This window comes from Gymnodraco acuticeps, unplaced genomic scaffold (genome assembly GCF_902827175.1).
Source record: "Gymnodraco acuticeps unplaced genomic scaffold, fGymAcu1.1, whole genome shotgun sequence".
In the NCBI taxonomy this organism is placed as follows: domain Eukaryota; kingdom Metazoa; phylum Chordata; class Actinopteri; order Perciformes; family Bathydraconidae; genus Gymnodraco; species Gymnodraco acuticeps.
Genome location: NW_022992193.1, coordinates 2472800 through 2495066, shown reverse-complemented (window position 1 = coordinate 2495066; position 22267 = coordinate 2472800). Strand labels below are relative to the sequence as shown.

General features: G+C 40.6%; 1 protein-coding gene across 4 annotated transcripts in view; it reads left to right on the top strand.

Moving 5' to 3' along the window:
* Positions 1-22267, top strand: part of LOC117539327 (receptor tyrosine-protein kinase erbB-4-like) — a 245644-nt gene that overhangs the window by 108172 nt on the left and 115205 nt on the right. For all 4 annotated transcript variants that reach the window (XM_034205468.1, XM_034205465.1, XM_034205466.1 and 1 more), the window contains one exon: positions 9740-9891. In XM_034205468.1, the coding sequence (XP_034061359.1) occupies positions 9740-9891 (152 nt within the window). The remainder of the gene's footprint in view (positions 1-9739; positions 9892-22267) is intronic.

Sequence of the window (22267 nt, the reverse complement as noted above, 5' to 3'; positions counted from 1 at the left end):
TTTTAAGGACAATTTTAATTTTTCATCATTCATCATATTGATCACATTTTAATCAATAGATCACTGCCTTCTTATATCTATATTTCTGCTAAATATCTGTGCATGGAAATATAACTTCTTCTTCACCTGAATTCAGTGAATTTGAATTTTCCCCATCTGCTTTTTGTTGTCCAGTGTAGCAGTCAAACATGGTAATTAGCTGTGGTAAGCCCAAATCATGATATGTTCTGATTAATTGTGAATGTCTATCGGAGAGAGAAGAGAAAAAAGGGAGTTGTTTGAAGATGAAGGAAGAACGAGGGACAAAAAGACAGGTTAAAGGAGGAAAAGACACTCAAAGCTACAAAAAAAATCAGGGAAGGACAAAATACTATAGGGGGTCGGTTGGTGAGCATGAAGGGGAGGAAACCCTGCTGAGATATGATTGATGGCTCCGGACCCCCGCTGGCCCCCGGACCGGACAATTTGAAGTTAAACTTGCAGGAAAGTGGGGGCGCCGTAATAAGCAAAACATAGAAAAATGGCTTTTATATGTTGGCCCTGTTTCTGTCTGAATGGACTCTTAAGGAATACTCAACCCTGTGTGACCTTTTAGATGGCAGAAAAAAAGTCAGCACTAGTTTATATTTTGGCATTTTTCCCTTTTTTGGTCTCTCAGGCAACATTCAGCTTTACCCCTCTGATTAACGCATAAGGAACTTTGATGACTTGTATTCCAACTCAGACACTGGAAAACACACAACGAGGACTGGTGCCAAGTTGAACTCACCACAAATTCATTGAGTAGAAAAAGTAAGTTTGCCAGGATTAACATAGTGTCTCATCAGGCAGCACCTTCCGAGATAAGGATGTGGAGCGGAGCGCTGATTAGGAATAGATTAACCTAGTTCCTCAAAAAGTCACGGGTACTTCAGAAATTCCCGATTTTAAAACAACTAAAATCAGTCTATACTTTTTTCCATTTACAATCGTCCCGAATTGTTTCCCAAGGGGTCACGCCGGCCCTTTAAATGTGTTGGAAGACTTCGTTATATCGCACCAATGTATTCAAATGAACTGAAAAGCGGAGGAACATCAAACATCTGAGATTGAATGTAAAAGTATTTCCATTCTATTAACCACTACCCTGTAAAAAAAAGTGTAATTTGTACTATCATAAATGTTGCAGGAGTAGGGGATTCCTTTCTGTTTAATAGTTGGGATGAAACTTAATTTCACATACAGTAAGTCCATGTTCTAGCTGAGCCTTTAAGCTCCATAGCTGCTTCGTCAGCCCCTGTGTGTGTGTGTGTGTGTGTGTGTGTGTGTGTGTGTGTGTGTGTGTGTGTGTGTGTGTGTGTGTGTGTGTGTGTGTGTGTGTGTGTGTGTGTGTGTGTGTGTGTGTGTGTGTGTGTGTGTGTGTGTGTGTGTGTGTGTGTGTGTGTGTGTGTGTGTGTGTGTGTGTGTGTGTGTGTGTGTGTGTGTGTGTGTGTGTGTGTGTGTGTGTGTGTGTGTGTGGTATGGAGGTGCAGCAAACCCAGGTGGTGATGTGGAGGCTCATTTGTTTGAAGAAGCCACGAATGCTTAAAGATCTTTAAGAGGATAATTATTGTTGTGCGTTCATTATCTTGACTCTTCACGCTCTAGACAGCAACTCATTTGAACTGGCACTTGTGTACCAATCAAAGTCTTTGTTGAGTGTCAAAGCACCACATGTTCGGAGCTGAGCACGGGTCTAAGTCAGAAACATGTCTTAATGCTTTCAATCATTGCTTTATATGGAACTCTATTGATCTGACAGACCTGAAGCAGTAAGAAGATAGATTCGCAAAAGATCATAAGTGTTCCAATACCCTGCACTCTCATGTAGCGTTGGACCTGGTTTCATCCACTAATCGCCCCCTACTTTGCCCCTCTAAACCGGCAACAAGCTGACAGCCAGCACGTGTTGTTTTCTCCACCAGCGCATCTTGAACGTGTGGAGAACGCTCTTACTTTTACAAGAGTTCTAGAACGAGCTCCAATTGAATGTTTCCATCTGAAATGAATAGCTTCAAACGTAAGCACTGTTCGACAGGTGGATACTCTCAGTTTGTGTATTAAATAGGCTTTAAATGTGACTAACTGAGCTGAAGGCAGTTTTTATTAAACAACCTTAGTGGAAATAACAACTTTGCGCTGAATAGAGCCGTGACCTTGCGGCAGAGCTTTGAACCTGCTCTCTTTTACTCATGTCATGTTCATCTCTTTATGCTGACCCCTGCAGTTAACGCGCCACCCACTCAGTCAGCCATTACGGCTTAAAACCTAAAGGTTACAGCCCTTTTCTCTCTCTCTCTAAATATATATCCTCTTTGCCCCGGCTTTAACTAGCTCCATTTTCTAACAGAAATGCAAGGAGGAAGACAGAAGATATCTTTTTTGCACATGATTGTATTGGAGGTTATTTACATCTCATCAAATGTCACATTACATCCAATTGTTGAAGAGGTTATATTTGTGTCTTAGTATTTCCATAAGACTTTTATAAACTCTATTTTTGCTTGTTTTGACATCATTTTGGAAGTTTTTTCAAATGCTCTATGCCACCTAAGCTAGGCAGTTATTCAAATGTAAGGAGATAAATCCCTATATATTACATATATACTTTATTTCTTGTGCCGAAGTCCACCTGCTGAACCTCCTGAACTGTATTGACGTTATTCACCAAGGAAGCAGGGCGTGTATGTGTTACGTTACTGCGACTGCTAAATGGGTCAAAAGACCAGACCAGACAAGCAAACTGATAGAACAATGAGACAGTTTGGAGGACATGATGAGAGTGTGGAAGCAGAGAGAATAAAATCGAAAGAAGAAACAGCAACGTGAGAGAAGATATGTAGTGAGAAATAAGAACGGGCACGGCTCAATATGTCAGCGAGAAGACGAGGGGAGGTAACTGTCTGCCTTCGTCTCTCACACCATGGGTGGATCAGGCTCTGTGGAAACATGCCCACACACATCTCTCTGAAAGACAGAGGATGCTCCCTCATTGTTACTCAACTCCGTTCCAGGAAGAATGGTGTGAGACAGGATTAAGTTGTAATTCAATTTAGGGAGATTACATTCAGTCAGTTTGGGGCGAGGAACGAAACTTGAAGGGATGCGCCGGCAGCAAAACTGGGTTACGCAGCTACGACTTATTCTTCAATGCACTCACACAGGCGTATTTACACACAGATGTACCCAGACAAAGACATCAAATGCAACACTGTTTGAAGTGGACCGAGAATCAAACGGGGGGGGGGGGGGGGGGGAAGGAATCATCCCCGTCTACAGAGACTGCCAACTCAAGTCTTTCCCGTCCTTATTGCGTGTTGGTTATAAAGACATGGCTGTCATCAAATTGGATCAGGAAACACAGCGTCTAGTGAAGGCACTGAGGCATTAGAGTCTGCTATCTGCTCTGCTGGGCTGCCGAGGGCATGGACCCCCCCCCCAAGAATTGTACAATGCGATAATATTGCCAAGAGCTCGCTTGTTCTTCTCTCTTTTCGATTGTTCTCCTTTTGTCTGTTGGCTCCTCTGTTCGTCCCTTCTGTTCATCTCCCTGCCTCCGTGACCATTTGTCTTTTTCTTTTCAGTTTTGACCATCTATCTCTTTCACAAGCCAACGGAGGATTCAAAACCGAAATCGATGCAGCAGGATTACAATTATTTTCCTTTTTTGTTGTTGCATGCATTCCACAGGGCCTACATTAGTCATGTAATCTATATGGGAACTCTTGATTTGCCAAACTTGGCGAAAACTCTTGTAAGCACGCTGCCCAACGACATATCTCACCGTTAGACATCCATGCCTAACCTCCATCATTCAAGTTCAATGTATAAACGGAACCATTTGATATGGCTGCTCGATTATGGCAAAAATCATAATCTCGATTATTTGGGTCAATAATTGATATCACGATTATTACTTTGAAAACATCAATTCATTGGAGAAAAAAAAAATATGAACAGTATGTTTTTAACGGTTGATTACCCTGAACTTTAAGTATAATTCAACTGAAAAACCAATAAATAAAAAAATGTATTGTTTTATTTCGATTACGTTGTTTTCGTAATCGTTGCGAGCCATAATCGTAATTGCGATTAAAATACGATTAATTGAGCAGCTCTATGACATGAAACATTTGCAGACATTTTCCTCAGTTCCAATCAAACTAAATGTGTTTTTGCAGACACTTAATGAACCCTCTTTCTTGTAGTACGTGTTGGAGATGTTTTGGCTAGGTTTATATGCCACATGGATGATGTACGGGAAGCATAACTGCCAAGAAACCAAGCTTGTAATTTGGTAAAAGGAAATCCTTTGGTGAAAAGACAGTCTGTATTCTTTTGTACTGCTTCCTTTCCTGTCTCCTCAAAGACTGTAAAGATAGTGCCTTTTGTCCTGATTGGCAGATATCTGCTCCCCACACACACACACACACACACACACACATACACACACACTGGAGCTGTCAAGTGCACATGGCCCTGTGTCACCCGATGCATTAACGGGGGGAAAAAAGGCAACGGCTCAATACTTACATTGTCCGCCGCCGCCGAGCCCGGCAGAGAGGAGAAAGGAGGGAGGGAGGGAGGGCAGAGAGGAGAAAGGAGGCAGGGAGGGAGGGCAGAGAGGGAGAAATAAATGGCTGAAGGCAGAGAAAAATAAATTAAGAAAGGGAGAAAGAGGTAGAGCAGATGGATCCAGACAAAAGAGCATTTACAGTAGAGCGTGTCGATGTGAATGCTAATGCTCCTGGACGTCGCTCCCACTCTACCAAATACACGACTGTGTCTCTCTTTCGATCTCTCCCTCAATTCTATTTTACCTGCTTACTCACCCTGAATGAGTGCCTCTTTTCTCCGTGTGTGTGTGTGTGTGTGTGTGTGTGTGTGTGTGTGTGTGTGTGTGTGTGTGTGTGTGTGTGTGTGTGTGTGTGTGTGTGTGTGTGTGTGTGTGTGTGTGTGTGTGTGTGTGTGTGTGTGTGTGTGTGTGTGTGTGTGTGTGTGTGTGTGTGTGTGTGTGGCAGATATTGGCTTTTGAGAGTTGTTTTCTCCTTATTTTTCCCCTCTGATCTTTTATCACCACTCACAGGCATTAAACTCACACACACACACACACGCACACACACACACACACCGCGAGGAGGTTTCAATAACAGATGATTACAGACGCGCGCTAACCTTTCATCGCACACGCTAGAAGGAACTCCTCACACACACGTGCATCGATCAGACCAATTTGAGCTCCTTGTAGACTTCCTTTAAGTTTGTATCCGCTTTTAAATCATTTCATCTAATAATTCATCTGTGTGTGCGGTCAGCAAATCTCCTTTATCACCATAGCTCAGGTCCCCTCACTGCCATTGTGTCCCACACTGCAATATGGTGGATCACAGAGGAGAGGAAAGCACACTCATCTTTGCAGAGCCGACGATCTATAAAGCAATATGGCACTTTATGAGCTCTCAATGTTGCTCAATATACGGGCCGGTTCAACTATGCAATAGTTCTTTTTTCTCTGCATTTGTTCTCTTTTCTTATTTGATTCTAGGAGTTGGATGTGGGAATTGTAAACTTTGGCAGCATGAAAAATAGTCATAACTTACATCTTGTACATCTCTTTTTTTTCACAGTTTCTCAGGGCTTCTTAATATTTAACAAACGATGAATGTGTCATACCCACTTAGCGGGAAGAAACTCAGCTAACTGACGATACGAACCATTTTACCGAAACAAAACACAAGTCTCACAAGAAGCGTCTAAATGAGCCCCGAGCGAACAAATGCTAACGCACTTAGCACAGAACTCACGTTAAAAATACCCGTATTACTTATCAGATCTGGACAAACAAGATATCGATTAGCAAGCTGACATTCCACAGATTCTAGAAATATAAGTGGCATCACTGAGCGATCAGAACTCGCGGCAGGGGAAACAAACCCAGACATCACACCACGTAGCATTTACGGAGGAAACACGGAAAAGAGTCTTTGCGGTTTCTGATCAAAAGTCGTGTTCAATGGCATCAAAACGAGAACAACGCTGCTGAAGGTTAATCCAGTGTGTCTGTGTCACTTTGAAATGATTACTGATAATCCATCAGCAATAAGCCTATTTTTCTATTTTCAGAGCGTAACATAGCTTTCTCTTTGGGCAAACTGCGTGCGCATCACTCTCACTCTTCAATGGGTAATGTTTAGATGGATTTTAGGAACCTCCCCCTCGATTCTATTGGCTCTAACGGTTCAAAATAGGTGTCAATCATCAAAATCGGACTTGCGGACTTTTGGTGACAGAGCCTTCAGTGTGGCATCCCCCACCCTCTGGAACTCTCTCCCCCCTGAAATCCGCAGCGCCCCAACCCTGGATATTTTCAAAAAAGCCCTCAAAACGCACCTTTTTACCAAGGCTTTCGCCACTGTATAGTTAGTTTAATAGGTTTATTTTTCCGCTACTTCCCCCCCCCCCCCCACCCCCTTAACCTGTCTGCCTTTTTTCCCCTACTCCCCCCCCCCCCTACCCGACTTGTAAAGCGACCTTGGGTTTCCTGAAAGGCGCTATAAAAATATTATTTATTATTATTATTATTATCAAAATCGACCGACGGGTTCCAGAGATATGGAAAATGCACCTAAATGACCCCAGAAGTGTTTTTTTGTGCTAAATCTGTCTAAAAAGGTCAAATGTCTCTTGTTTTGCATCAATCTTGATACAAGATACTTATTATATGTTATAGTTTGGATTCCTAAAGCTTTTAGTACCATCCCATCATTCAAGGGTGGTTTTTTTTGGACGGACACTATAATTTTATTTGTTTTACTATGTTCAATCTGAATTTACTTTAAAAATAAAAACAATTCTATATTGATTCTGACTTTTCTACATCCAACTCACAGGTCTATCATTGCTTTGAGAAACAAGATGATTAATTTACTCCTTTTAGAAGTGAAGATATGGTCATTTGTTCTGGGAATGTCATTTTCGAGCCTGAGGCCTGAAAAACAGGCTCGGGGCTTCACAGGTTAAAAATGTAAGATATTCATTTTGCAATAAGAGTAAAGACTACAGCAAATACCCTCAGGCTACTCGTTTGAAACCAGTGCACTTTGGGCAAACTCATATGACATCGTGTTAAGTTCACTTAAAAGGGCCCTATTTTACATTGCAGGTTATCATTTCAATGCAGTGCAAAAGTAAACAAAAGGCCGAAAACATATAATACCCTCTGAATGAAATCCAAACATTTGATGTCCTTTTAAAGGTCGCACATTTTCTGTTAAATATCTTTGAAGCTGAATATAATCTATAATAATTATAGTTCATTTCAGGTACAAACATGTGCAGCGAGCCTTGAGGGTGGAGTAGTTTAACATTGGCGGGGTGAAAAGAAGAGATATCTGAGCTGCCCAAGGATACCCTGAGAAAGATCTCTTTAATGTAATACGACAAAAGAAGAACGCTTCTTCTCTAGCCTCAAAACAAACTCAACTCGTACCAAGTGTTTAGTTTACACAAACACAATAAATGCAATTATAGTGTCTTTATTCAAAGAAAGACATTGCACCCGTTTGCAAGTCTTTTCTTCACTATGCGTGCCCTGTGTTGCCAACAACCTTTATATTTAAAAACATGTGTAAATCATGTAAGTAGCACCCTAAAAATGTTGTTTAAATAATCCAGCATTTTGTAATTATTTTCCTATTTATTCACTTTTTCTAAGCTGAAATATTCGAATCATATTTCTCTTGTACGTTATCTTAATTCCCTAAAGTTTGAATAAGGTTTGGCTCAGCATGTTAAGCCCGAAGGAATTATTATATTATATCAAAAGAAGGTGAAACGTTGAACCGCTGACAAACTTTAATGAGCAGTTTAATTACTTTGAGCCAAGCTCCATCCCGGTGCACACAAACCTCCGGTCGTGCCCGCGGTAACGTGGCGACGGTGCCAGCTGAACGGAGCAGATGGTGGCAAGACGGAGGCAGGGGAGCTGACTGACTGACTGACTGACTGCTGGAGAGCCTGGCAGCGACGGGGGACGGGGGGGACGGGGGGGGAGTGCTTGATGGGTGGGTACGCCAGGAACTAATTACAGTGGTAGCTGCTGCATTAGTCCACTGCACAAACATTTACAGAATTCTTGTCTCACGTTCTTGGTAAGATATATTAAGGTCAGGATTCAAAGGTACCATGTTGGTCCTTGCTAGAGTTTATTTGTTATACTAGTTTTGTTCAGCCATGAAGAACATTCATTGGCTTTTGTGAATTGTAACAGTCGCTTTTAAGGAAGGATAACGTGTTTTTTTCACTTCTCCAAAAGGCGGTAGTGTTAGCTTACAGATGTCTTTTCACTGTTTGTCAGCAGAAATACAAAAATAACGGTGTTTCATTAAGTTTGGTGGACGAATGAAGCGTGGACCGTGAAGTACCTCATAACATTTTGGGCCCAAATGCAATCGAGGGTTGATAGAAAAATAGTTCTCCCACATTTTAACACTGAGTAGTGCATTTGGCCTCGGAGGAGATCTTCCCTCTTGGAGTCGTTTATTCGTCCGTGTTCGATTAGAACGTTTACAAGTACATTTCTTTCTAATTGGTTAGACTTACAAGCGCAGGTCTGTATACATGTGCTGTAATTCTCATGCCATTAGCATGGATTGGTAAACTCTTGTTTGCTTGAGGGCTGTTGGAAGCAATATCTGTGTTCCTGAGCTTACATAATTGTTGTGGTTGGCTGAAAATCTACAACGTTCTAATTGCCCTTCCTTCCCACACACCAATGGAGCAGTTTGTACTCTCCGTAATATCTTCAAAGTCTTGTAATGTTGACAGCCGCGTATAAAGTCTCCGAGTGAAACCCCTCTGTAAAGGTCATCCAATGCAATTTGAATATCTTTGATTAAACGGTGCGCCGGTGCCAGACCCAGACTGTAGGTCAGTGCCTCGGAGAAATTATATCCGCCCCTCTCACCCCCCCCCCCCCCCCACTTGTTCCTCTCAAAGTCTCCTCTGTCGGAGCTTCCTTCATTGTCAAGGGTCACGTCTGCCCTCCTTTTAGCAATTTACCTAATCTCCCGACCTATTCTTCCTCTACAACCACTCCCTCTGTCCTTCATCTCTTCCCTTTCTGTTAGTCTCTCATGCATGGTTTTCATCCTGAAATCCCCCCCCCCCCCTCCCCCCTGCCGGAATCTCTCTCCTTTTGTCTTTTCTTGCCCATTATTCTCCTTTCATTATCAGACTGATTCTAACGTTTCTTCGAGACTCTGCTCTACAGTAGTCATTGAAGCATGCATGTACAGTCTGGTGTTATATCTCTGTAAGTGGAATCAAAGAAAATGAGTTTTCGAGGGAAAAGTCATGTATTTTTGTCAAATGTACCACTAATAATTAAACTAAAAAGAAAGATACTTTAGTAATCCCTGAGGGGAGATTAAGTTATTCACACAACACACATAGGGCACAATACACACATGAACACATGCACAATTCTCACAATCCTATACAGTACATATACCAATCCACACTTTGGTCTGATTGGGACTTGAACCGGCGGCCGTTTACATCCCAAGCCAACTCCCTTCAGACTGATTTACCGTCTACATTTTTGTATTCCCTTTTCGGAAAATGTGTTGTTTTTAGCTGTGTTCAAACTTGACTTTTCAGCTTTATCGTCAAACGTTTGCGTGCTAAATTGACGTCATTTTATTTATGTTTTCCATTCCAGTTTGTCCCGGCACTGAGAACAAGCTGAGCACTCTGTCGGACCTGGACCTGCAGTACCGCACCCTGAAGAAGCTCTTCGAGAACTGTGAGGTGGTCATGGGCAACTTGGAGATCACCAGCATCGATCGGAACCGCAACCTCTCCTTCCTCAAGGTAAGAACATCCAACCCACGACTGCATGATGTCACTTTATGCGTGGATAGAGGCAACGAAAGAATGCTTCGATACTGTGGAGAGGACTAATACTGGAATTCAGGACCATGGACAGAGACAGACAGAACGATTAGCGTTTGAGTGGGAAACTGGGTATTTCAGCACCATGGACAGAGACACAGAGAGAAACAGTTGTAAGCAGAAGAGGGGTGCAACCAATTCATGCTGTTACTGGTGGAAACGTTTGTTTGGAAAAGTCATGGAAATTCAAAATGCAAATTCCAGGCCCTGGAAAAGTTATGGAACACAATATTTTTCCCAAAGTTTTGGAAAAGTCATGGAAATGTAACTAAAGGTGCGTCAAATATAATTTACATTTTATCTAATTGCCGAAATAATCTGCGGTCGCGAGCTGTTATTATGTGCCATCATGACGCGCATTGGTATTATTTTTTAATATATGAAGCGCGAGCGTCTATGAGCGCGAGCTGTGTGCTCGAGTCTTCCTGCCTGTCAGGCCGGCTGATCTCTGCTGCTCCGGGATGAGGGTCAGCTACATTATCTACGGTGCGTTCGTTAACTGTGCGGAGTCACTGTGGCACAGACTGAGCCGCTGGTGAACAGCTGTTAGAACGGGCCGTTCAGAGCAGAGCGGCAGAGCGTGATGTGAACTGAAACGTTTTTCTGTCGCAATATTATTTAAGGAATCGTTGAGCTAGCTAGCTAGCATACATTGTCACTATCTGCTAACGTTAGCTTTAGCCTTCGTTTTCTAATAGTTTTTTTCATAGGCTATAAACAGAGGTGGTACAGTATAAGTATAGATATTTAGCCTACTAGAGTAAAAGTACTCAGATCTTGTACTTTAGTAGAAGTACTCAGATCTTGTACTTGAGTAGAAGTAGAAGTACTCAGGTCTTGTACTTGAGTAAACGCAGAAGTACTCAGATCTTGTTCTTGAGTCAAAGTAGAAGTACTCAGATCTTGTTCTTGAGTCAAAGTAGAAGTACTCAGATCTTGTTCTTGAGTAAAAGTAGAAGTACCAGAGTGTAGGAATACTCTGTTACAGTAAAAGTCCTGCATTCAAAATGTGACTCAATTGAAAGTAGAAAAGTAATCTCATCAAAATATAGTGAAAGTAGCGACAGTAAAAGTAGTCATTCTGCAGATTGGTCCATTTCAGAATAATATATATGATATGTTTTATAATGATTGATCATGAAAGTGTTCTCAAAGCTGGTAAAGGAGCAGCTAGTTTGAATGACTTTGTATACTGCAGGGTAGCTGGTGGATTTACTCCAGGTGGAACTAAAGTCTGATTCAACACTTGATTATATTTCATCTGTGAAGTAAGTAAAGGTATTAAATACATGTAGTGGAGGAAAAGTACACCATGTACCTCTGAACTGTAGAGGAGTAGAAGTACACAGTAGCAAAACATTGAAATACTTAAATAAAGTACAAGTATCTCAAAATGTTACCCACGTATAGTACTTGTTGAGTTTATGAACGTAGTTACTTCACACCAGTGGCTATAAAGATAGAAAGACTAAGCCTTGCACAGAGGCATGGAAATACATTTCCAAAATGCTCAACAGTGCTGCCAGAATTATAAACTGACTGCTACACAATTAAAATAAATGCTTTTATATATTTCTATTAGATGTGACTGTTTGGCGTTTCTGTTATTACTAACTGCTGCTTTAGTTGTTCTGACTGCTAACATCCTCTGTTCCTCATTTAAAGCCGATATCCCGTGGGGTCGGGGGGCTCGGATCCTTGTCACCTTTTTCATACCTGATGAGTTTGCCTCCCTGACTGCAGTTGCTTCAGCGTGTAGAAGCTAGTAAGCCTACTATTTGATTTGTTTTAGATAGGCACAACATGTTTCATATGCAGACCTTATTTTCCTGTTCCATGTTCAAATAAACCATTTTCAGTGGTCATTTTTTTTGGTCATGGAAAATGAGGTAAAGGTCATTGAGAAGTCATGGAGAAGTCATTGAAAATCATTGATGAAAAAGTGTATGAACCCTGGTTAAAAGCCCTGTATTGATGGTGACATATCAATATCTAATTGTAATGTCATATAAAATAATGTATTCATCTTAAAATAAGGACTTAATTCATATTAGAATATCTTAAATCAATCAAAAAGCTTTTGAAAAAAATCTATTTGCATAATTAACTTTTGTATACATTTTTGATGTATTTTACTTATTGCACATTTTTACTATTTGTATTCCACTTAATCATTTATGCATTTATTTATTCAAACATTAAGCAACTCGTTAATATGATTCCCTGGGATTCCTGGGATGAATTATTAAGTATTCTGATTCAGATGATTGTGAGTACTTACAAAAAAGTTAGATAAGTCTTTGAAGAGCCAAAAGTCGGCCATTTTCACATTTGCATTCACGGCATGGTTGTTCGATGTTGTCTTTGCAGAGTGCGTTACACAATGTAACCGGCCTGTGATGTGTTTAGAATTCAGATCGCTCTTGAATATTAATTGTAGCTGTTTGCCCGCACATTGCAACACTATACAGTACAAGAGCGCTAATGATAAGAGGTATATAGGATTGACTGTGGGAGGAAACGTGTGCGAGGCAAATGAGCTGCACTCTGAATGTAAAGTACCATTAGCAGTCCTCTGGAACGCACTGTACTCCCAGGTCTGTGTGTGTGTGTGTGTGTGTGTGTGTGTGTCATCAGGACATAATGCACGTGTGCCGTGTGTATACTCTACGTTCCACCAGGCATCCCCCCCCCCCCCCCCCCCCCCCCCTTGCTGTTTAATGAATCGAGGTGCAGTCTAATTACTGGGCCAGTGCTATCAAATGAATACCATAAACAGTCCCATTAGGCCTAGCATCATTAGGGAAACAATTAGGCATCTGGGGGATTGGTAAGTGGATGAGAGGGGGGGTCAGGATTCAGGATAATGGGTTGCCACGGAAACTCTGAAGCAATCTCGCTATTGGTTGCGAGAAATCAGAGCGACTCCGCCCTCTTTCTTAAGACGTACACTGTATGGTCACGGACAACACCTTTTAAATGAATTGAAGAGTAGTAAGTTAGAACGTTTTGGAAGATAGACATAATGGTGACTGAATGTGCTTAAATATTTATTTATTTAATTGCAACTATTTTGTTTTTACTGAATTACGTTGGATCCTTGAATTTTAGGAAATGAGGCCTGGAAAGTATTTCAAAAGTCCTTGAATTAAGTGATTCACAAGGGCCACACATCTTTTTTTAACATTATGAAACAATTGAAATTGAATAAAGAATTGTGTTTTCTTAAGTCTTAAATACTTGGACAGAATTGTACCTGGAAGGTCTTTGAAAGGTCCTTGACTTTGATGGTCGTAAAAGTTGTAGAAACCCTGATTTTACTATATGAACATTGAAATGACATATAGATGCTTTCGCAAGTCACTCTTCAATCAATCAATCAATCAATCAATGTTTATTTATACAGCCCAATATCACAAATGTTACATGTGTCTCCGTGGACTTCACAGTTTGTACAGAATATCAGTATGACAATTATTTACAACTCCTCAGCTTTAATTATGTTGTTTTTTTGTTCATTCTGCAATTCTGACTCGCAGTATCTGCACCTGGACTCATATGTGTTAGTTCAAAGGTCAAAGACGGCAGAAACATCACGCAGACTCACACACTGTGAGCTGCAGGCTGTGCATAGAGAGTTAGTGCACTTTACACCAGCAGCCTGGGAGGTATGCACCGTTTGGACACTTGCATGGACAGAGTGAGGAGAGGAGGGAGCATAGCGCTAGAGGGGCTGTTGCTTTTATGGCCTGGAAAAACAGCTGCTGTGCTAAAATGACAATGTTTAGCCACTGTGCCGTGGGGGTGTGTGTCTGCATATATCTGTGTGTGTCATGGGAGAGGGGTTGAGGGCAGGGACATGCTCAGTGTTTTTGTGCCTGCTGAGACGCTGACAGATAGATGGATGAGATGGATCTGCAGCCTCCATATTTCATCCAAAGCCGATCTCTGTGATTTCTCCTTCATTCTCCACTAGTGGACGTAGAGAGAGTGCAAGAGAAGAAAAGCGCGATAACGTTAGTTTTATATCCAAGTCTGTATCACATCGGAGTCGATTTATATTCTCGTTGTATCCGGCATTAGGTCACCATTAATCATAGTGCACTTTAAAATGCAGCATCCAAGGCTTGCATTATTTACACTGACCCGGGTTGAACTCCTACAGTGCTGTGATCGAAAAGAAAAGAGTGTTTCATGCAGCTTGACCCCCGTTCACACACTCTCTTATGAGTGTGGCTTTAGTCCAGTTTAATGCCAAATCTGTTGAATTACAGTTCACATAGGTCAGAGGTGGGAATGGTTATCGTAAGGGTTAGTTTCTTTCTGGGAATTGATTTTGTGTCATTATTAACTTCAGGAGATTTAGGAGTCTAATATGTACAATGTTCCCTGTGGTAGTATTTGTGCACAGTTATACATGACAATACACCATAAAAGCACCAATACAACCACCTGTACCATCAAACCGTATCACTACTACAGCTTTTAACAGATTAATACCTGGTGTTTGTACCCATCTGTAGTCACAGACTCTTTTTCAATCTCAACCCAGGGATTGAAAAGCATCCAAATGAGTTTTTTAAAAACTGTTCAGAGCTCTTCAGAAGCGCTTTTGTTCCCAGAGACAGATTACTGTGTGAACACAGGTGTGTGAAGGGCATCGCCCTCTCCGTGTTCTCTTCTGGCCGCCGTCTCTCTGCCTGTCACTCACGCTGACCCATTTCCCCAGAAGAGAAAGCAGGGGAGCCGTGCCAAGTGGCCTCGCGGCGGCCCACAAGCAGCTAATGATGTCACCTAGGCCGAAGGACTCTTCATTAAAGCCGGATCAATCTGGCGGCTCGCGCTGCCCAGGATAGGGCGCCGTGCCAGGGCTGCAGCTGAGAGGAGACAGGAAGTGTCCGGAAACGCATGTTTGTGTTTAAAGTTGTGGACAAGCCATAAAGAGAGATGGATGTCCCTCGGTTGTTATACATGTAGACAGAGGCTCTCTTTGCAGAGCTTATCTCTGGCAAACACCAGCGGAAAGTAATGCAGAAAAACAGCTTTGTTTCTCCATGGTAACATACAGAAATGTCAGCACAGCCAAGGCAACAGAGGGGAGCATAAGAAAGGATGAGAGAAGAGACACCGAAAGGATTCCCCTTCTCCTCGGGCTGTGTTTCGGCTGCAAAATGAAAGTGTTTCTGCACCTCAGCGACTTTCAAAGCGTGCACCCTCAGAAATGTATTGTGGAGGTGTGCGTTGTTCTGCTCCGCTGCCTCGTATGCTTAGCAAGCTACCAGCGTGTGCTCTGTGCAGTCACTTGTAGCATGCTGCTGTGTAGATGTAGAGTATTGGGGGGGGGGAAACAGTCCAGAGGGAGGTCTTTACATCCATTTTTTTTGTCAGTGCAAACCGAATATTTATTTGATATAAAAGTGTTAACTGATGCTTATAGTTATAGTAAGGAATTACATTTCATTATCTTAAAATAAGGACTTAATTAGTAGTTAAATATCTTAAAGCAATCTTTCAAAAGTCTTAACAATTCTAAATGATGTGATTTTAAATATACATTTTTAATGGCAATGCAAAAGAAAAATGTAAGATCTATATATTTTGAATTGACCAATTTTCTCTTGCACTAATATCACGCGGATCCATATAACGGAAAATCTGCATTTTAGTTTTAATATACATTCAATCTGATTGGCTTAGAAAAAGGTTAGATACTTAAGCTATTGAAACCATAAAATAAAGCATTATCAAAAGAGCATAATCTGTTATTATTACATACAAAATGACATTCTAAGTTGATTATTTTTCTGTTGCTTATCTATTCGTGTTGAAATGAGTTGAAAAAACAGTTTACAGAAACACTTGCAGAGGAAAATGGTCGCTTATCTGAGGTTGGTTGTGTTCATTTATCATGACAGCTTCTCCTCCTTTGCGTCATGACTTTCCACCAATTTGACTCGACTACACATTGGCGTTTCGTCTCCCTTGTATGTCCTTGAGATCAGGGTGTCAGTCACAGATTAGGGCTTCTCTGTGTGTCATTTCTCGGCTCTCATCCGATCGCTCCTCTAACCGACCGAGAGGGACTATTCACTTACCGTGAGGCAGTTATTCAGACGCCACTCTGTCACCCACGTATATCCTTCAGCTGTGTTTGCCATTCATGATGTGGCCCCCATACTTTGTGTGAAGCAATGCTCTTCCAGGTTTGGTGAGGAGGAAGATGAAGGCCCATGTTATTGGTAATGTCTCTGAGGTGGGCTAGGGGAACTAGAGATGACCCTAACCTGCAGTGGCGAGCCATATAACAGCTCAATGGCCATATTGGTCATGGAGGGTTTGAAACTTTGAGGTCAGTTTTTTTTATGATTTTTATTTTTGTGGGATTTTCATCCTTCTTAGTTCAACATACACATCTGAATCCATATCTTTTTTTTCAAGTTTTTATATCTGCAGAATTAATTCTACGGGAAAAAAATACAAATAATAAAACAAATTATACTACTAATACTATATTAATATTACAAATATACTACTAATACTATATTAATATTACAAATATACTACTAATACTATATTAATATTACAAATATACTACTAATACTATATTAATATTAAAATATACTACTAGAATACTAATATTAATATTACAAATATACTACTAATACTATATTAATATTAAAAATAATACTACTAATACTTATAATTAATATTACAAATATACTACTAATACTATATTAATATATACAAATATACCTACAATACTATATTAATTATTACAATATACGACTGAATACTATAGTAATATAATTAAAAATATACTACTAATACTAGATTAATATTACAATATACTACTAATACTATATTAATATTACAAATATACTACTATATATATTAATATACAAATATACGACTAAGACTTATATTACAAATAATACTACTAAATACTATATTAATATTACCAAATATACTAACTAATCTACTATATTAATATTACAAAATTACTACTAAATACTATAGTTAATATTACAAATATACTACTAATACTATATTAATATTACAAATATACTACTAAATGATATTAAATATTACCAAATATACTACAAATATACTACTAATACTATATTAATATTACAAATATACTAATAATACTATATTAATATTACAAATATACTACTAATACTATATTAATATTACAAATATACTACCAATACTATATTAATATTACAAATATACTACTAATACTATATTAATATTACAAATACACTACTAATACTATATTAATATTACAAATATACTACTAATACTATATTAATATTACAAATATACTACTAATACTATATTAATATTACAAATATACTACTAATACTATATTAATATTACAAATATACTACTAATACTATATTAATATTAAAAATATACTACTAATACTATATTAATATTAAAAATATACTACTAATCATAATAATAAAACAAAAATAATAATTTAAAATAGATAAGATTTTATATTATATATAACACAAACTTATTATTATATAATAATAATAAGTATTATAATAGGCAAAAAATGACATCCAAGAATGAGTGAAATATGAAAAACCCTTATATTGTATGTATTATATATTGCAGCACCTCTACCGTTATACTTGTTATGTTGCCTTCCATTGGAGCCAGTTTGAAGGATAAAACATCTACATTTGATTTATTTAGCACAGCTCCATCCAATCCTTAAAAATACATCAAACCTGTTTCCAGGAAAAAGCAGGATTTTCTCTGAGGGCAAAGAGTAAGTTATTTCTGATTTACATTCTGGTACGGAGCGAGGAAGAATCCAACTTCCTAATGAGTGCAATACATCCATCTCTGTACTGCTGCCGGCCTTTTAGGGTGAGGAGAGAGCTGTCCCCTCGCCGTGAGAGATGGTATTTACTAAAAGAGAGGAAGAGGACAGGCTAGCGAGGAGGTCAAGTGCTCCTCTGCCTCTCTCTTTGTCCCTGCTCTTTATAAATGTTTAACACCATTTCAGAGAAAAAAAACAACACCATGATCCCGAACGACGGCTGGAGAGGGGCCGGGCCAATCGTACAGTTTCATTAGCCTCTGAACCAGCTGAGGAGCTCATAAAAGGTTAGGACGGTCGCCTGTTAGCGCCTGCCAGCGTCTGCATAATTACAGCTTTTAACGGCGGGAAATTAGCACCCTGATCGCTCCAGCCAAGCACCCTGCCAGATCGCTGTGGCACCCACCCCGACGTATCGCATATCCTGCTAATTGTGGGGTAATGGAGGCATCTAAATCCAAGAGAAGACACATACAGTACAGCATCTCACTGGAGAGTTATTTGACCAGGAGAGAAGTTGGAAAACTATTTCTTATTATACTGTATACTGCCAAAAACAACTCGTTGTGTCTTATGTGTCTTATGGAGTTTGAAGAAATAGAGGAAAACAACATGATTTGTTGGAAATATCAATTTACAATGTCTTTTTGAAACTTTTGTAGAACATTGACATTTCTTCTAAGTCCCTGATGCAGAGATTTGACAATTTGTTCAGACTTACTGATTCCCCCTCCCTCTCCCCTCAAGCCATACAGAGGAGACACAAACAACTGAAAAACATCTTGATTTGTGACGGATGGACATGGACAGATCTGTCATTCCCCCTCTGTGTGTTCTTTTGATTGCCCATCAGTGGCCAGGCCAAACGGATACACACAAGCTATAACGGATAAAAAGGGCTGTGTTTCATCTGGTGCTGCTCACACTGCATGCAGTCATCATTTCTGTTCTCCTGCTGCTGCATTGCTTGTTCAGTAGGAAAAATAAGGAAGAGGCACAATTCCTACTAAGGCATACATTTCAACTTGATTTGGTGTCTTGTAATGCCTTCATATCACCTTGTTAGCAGCCGCCAAACTGCATTGAAGAAACTCAGATTGTGTACTTCAATCAGCTTTCTCAGCTTTTATAAGTATTCATTTTTGTTTTTAAGAACAGTAGACCTCTGTTTTGTAATCTTCCTGACCTGGCCACTTGGCTAGCCGGCCCTCTGGGGAAACCATGTTTTGCCTAACTGTGTCCAAGCAACCTCTTTTTTCAAAACTGCTTCTTTCAATGCTTTAACCAAGTTTACAGAGTTGACGACTTTCAGGAAACTGTTGAACCTGGCTCCTGTGGGAGTTGCAGCCTCACAGTTAGGATGTTGGGGTGTCTTCTGCCCCCGGGGGGGTCTCAGTGGGTGGTACGACGGAGAATGTGCTCCTGCTCATTACCAGGCTCCTGGGTGTCAAGCTTGCAGCTCCGGAGAGATGTTTGGATGCAGAGCGAAGTCCATAAGGGCCAGTTTAAATGCACACTCACATATTCTAAAGCCAATGTTATGCATGTACACTGAAACACATGCATGCACACACCTGCTTGTGTTCAGCATCCGAATGTGTGTGTGCGCCTCCTCCTTTTGTCCGCCTGATCAAAGCCGACACGGTGCGGAGCATAGGTCTCGGAGGTGAAATTAAAATCTTGCTGCTTCCGCGGCGCGAGGGGAGAAAGTGATTACCGTTTAAATTAAAAGGTACGACCATAAAAGCGCGCCGCGACCGTACCCTCGCAATTCATCAAAAATGATCCCACGGCGCGTCTTTTGCTTATCAAATTGTAAAATATTGTCCATGACACCGGCGTAACAGGGGCGTAATTAATGCACTAAATCAATTCGGAATCACTCCGCACAGAGTGGCCCTGCTGGGATGCCGTCATTATCACAAATTATGGTGGCAGATGCACGGGGCCGGGAGGAATGTATAAAGCTCCGGCGGCATCTTCCCCCTCCTCTACAAGCCATCCAGTTAATATCCCCCTCTCTCTGACTCAATGGCCGTTAAACACTGTGGCATCTCTCCTCTCTCACACCTGTAATATCTCATTACCAGGTGAAAACCGTTTTATTAGACAGCGCTACTTAAAAGCTTCCTAAAATGATCCCTTGGCTGCCACTAACGTTTAATGTCTCAAAAAGTTAAATCCAAGTGATTCATTTTTTTAATTGTATTTACAGATGATGAATAATGAGACCTTAAAGCACACACTTCCCATTGAGGAAGACTTTGCGGTTTATAGTTACTGTGTTTATAGTCGAGTGCCCAGTCTGCTCTGATTGGTTAGATCAGCTCTGTTGTGATTGGTCAACCGCTTAGAGATGTCCCGCCCCTTACCAAACAACATTCTCACTCTGCCGTGAATGTCTATTCATGACTTTTTTCAGGAGCCAACTTTTCATACATTTCAACGACATGTGGGAACCACGTTTCCCTTTTAGAAGGCCGTGCATCATAGGCTTTGTTATGTGACACATTGCATCAAATCATTTCTAAAAGATCGTGTGATTATACATTACATTACATTACATTGCATTTAGCTGACGCTTTTATCCAAAGCGACTTACAATAAGTACATTCGACCAGGAAGACACAACCTTGAAGAAAACAGAATCATATAAGTACATCAGGTTTCATAGAGCCAAACATTTCAAGTGCTACTCAACTGGCTTTAGATAAGCCAGTCCTTTATTAGTATAAAAGTGCTTCGTTAATAGTTCTATCGCTCGAAGTGGAGTCGAAAGAGATGAGTTTTCAGTCTGCGCCGGAAGATGTGCAAGCTATCTGCTGTCCTGATGTCAATGGGGAGCTCATTCCACCATCTTGGAGCCAGGATAGCAAACCCACGTGTTTTCGCCGATGGGAACTTGGGTCCCCCTCGCAGCGAGGGCGCAGCGAGTCGTTTGGCTGATGCAGAGCGTAGTGCACGCGCTGGGGTGTACGGTTTAACCATGTCCTGGATGTAGGGAGGGCCAGATCCATTCGCAGCATGGTAAGCAAGTACCAGTGTCTTGAAGTGGATTCTAGCAGTTACCGGAAGCCAGTGAAGGGAGCGGAGGAGCGGAGTGGTGTGGGAGAATTTAGGAAGGTTGAAGACCAGACGAGCCGCTGCATTCTGGGTGAGCTGCAGAGGTCGGATGGCACATGCAGGTAGACCAGCCAGGAGGGAGTTGCAGTAGTCTAGGCGTGAGATGACGAGAGCCTGGACCAGAACCTGAGTCGCAATTACAATTATAGCATGTTCTAAACATTGCAATTAATAACAGTTGAATTCCATCAGAGTTCTACTGCTGATTAAGGTGGCATCTTTGGGTAGAAACTGCAAGTAATGTGCATGAAAAACTTGTTTGATGGTTTTACATTTGCACGCATTATTATTCCAAGGCGAATCATACTAGCACAAGACGCAAAGAGACCAATAAAACCAAGAGGGTTCGTGTTAGAGAGCAGTTTTTCTCTGTGATAGCAGAAAGAAATCGTGAATGATTATGTCGTCTGGTGAAGTACCCTCGAGTTACTTTGGTGATAAACATTTCACAAAATGCACACACTGCAAAAACGCTTACTTTCTTTTCCGTTAGATAATGAAATAGATACAAATATCATAAATCAACTGAATTCTTATGTTGTCTTTGTTATACGGTTCACTTTCCAACAAGTTTAAATAGGACATATTTCATATTTAAACCTGCTTGTGTTGTCCTCTCGTCTTATTCAGCTTAGCAGCTACTGAGATGTAAAGTTCCCCCGCCCTCCAACACCGGTCCTGCCATTTAGCGCTCCAAACCTTCCCTTTGACCCCCTTTCAGTTATTCAAAATGCATCTCAGTGGCAGATTAATTTATGGGTGTGTGTAAATTGTTTTCTCCCACTGCCATTTTAATATCTGCCCCTCGCAGCTGGCTTTGAGAGAACGCAGCAGCTCCACCCATACCGAGTGGAAGGGACAGATTGCGTTCCTCAGTGACATTTACTCCGTGTGTGTGTGTGTGTGTGTGTGTGTGTGTGTGTGTGAGCATGTGTGTGTGTGTGAGCATGTGTGTGCTATGTATGCATTATGCCACTCATGATAGCTAAGTCAGTGTGTCCACTTTCCCTACTTGTGTAGCAAGTACAAGTATGTTCTAAAGATATTTAAATCATATTAAAACAAATTCTAGGATTACAATAATTCTATAGTCTTGTCTTATTTCGTCACAAAAACTGAAAGTAAATCCACATTTTAAAGCTGATATTCAAATTAGTATCCTTAAATTGCATTACACCCAATTTCTCCCTAAAGTGCAACACTATGTTTATTTGATAGTAAGTGCAGAGGGGTGTTTTTCTTTCTTCCGCTGCGCTTAGTATACCACCATGACATTTTAATATTGTTAATAAGAAGGCTGTTATTGTGTTCTGAATATTTCAGTTATTCAAATGT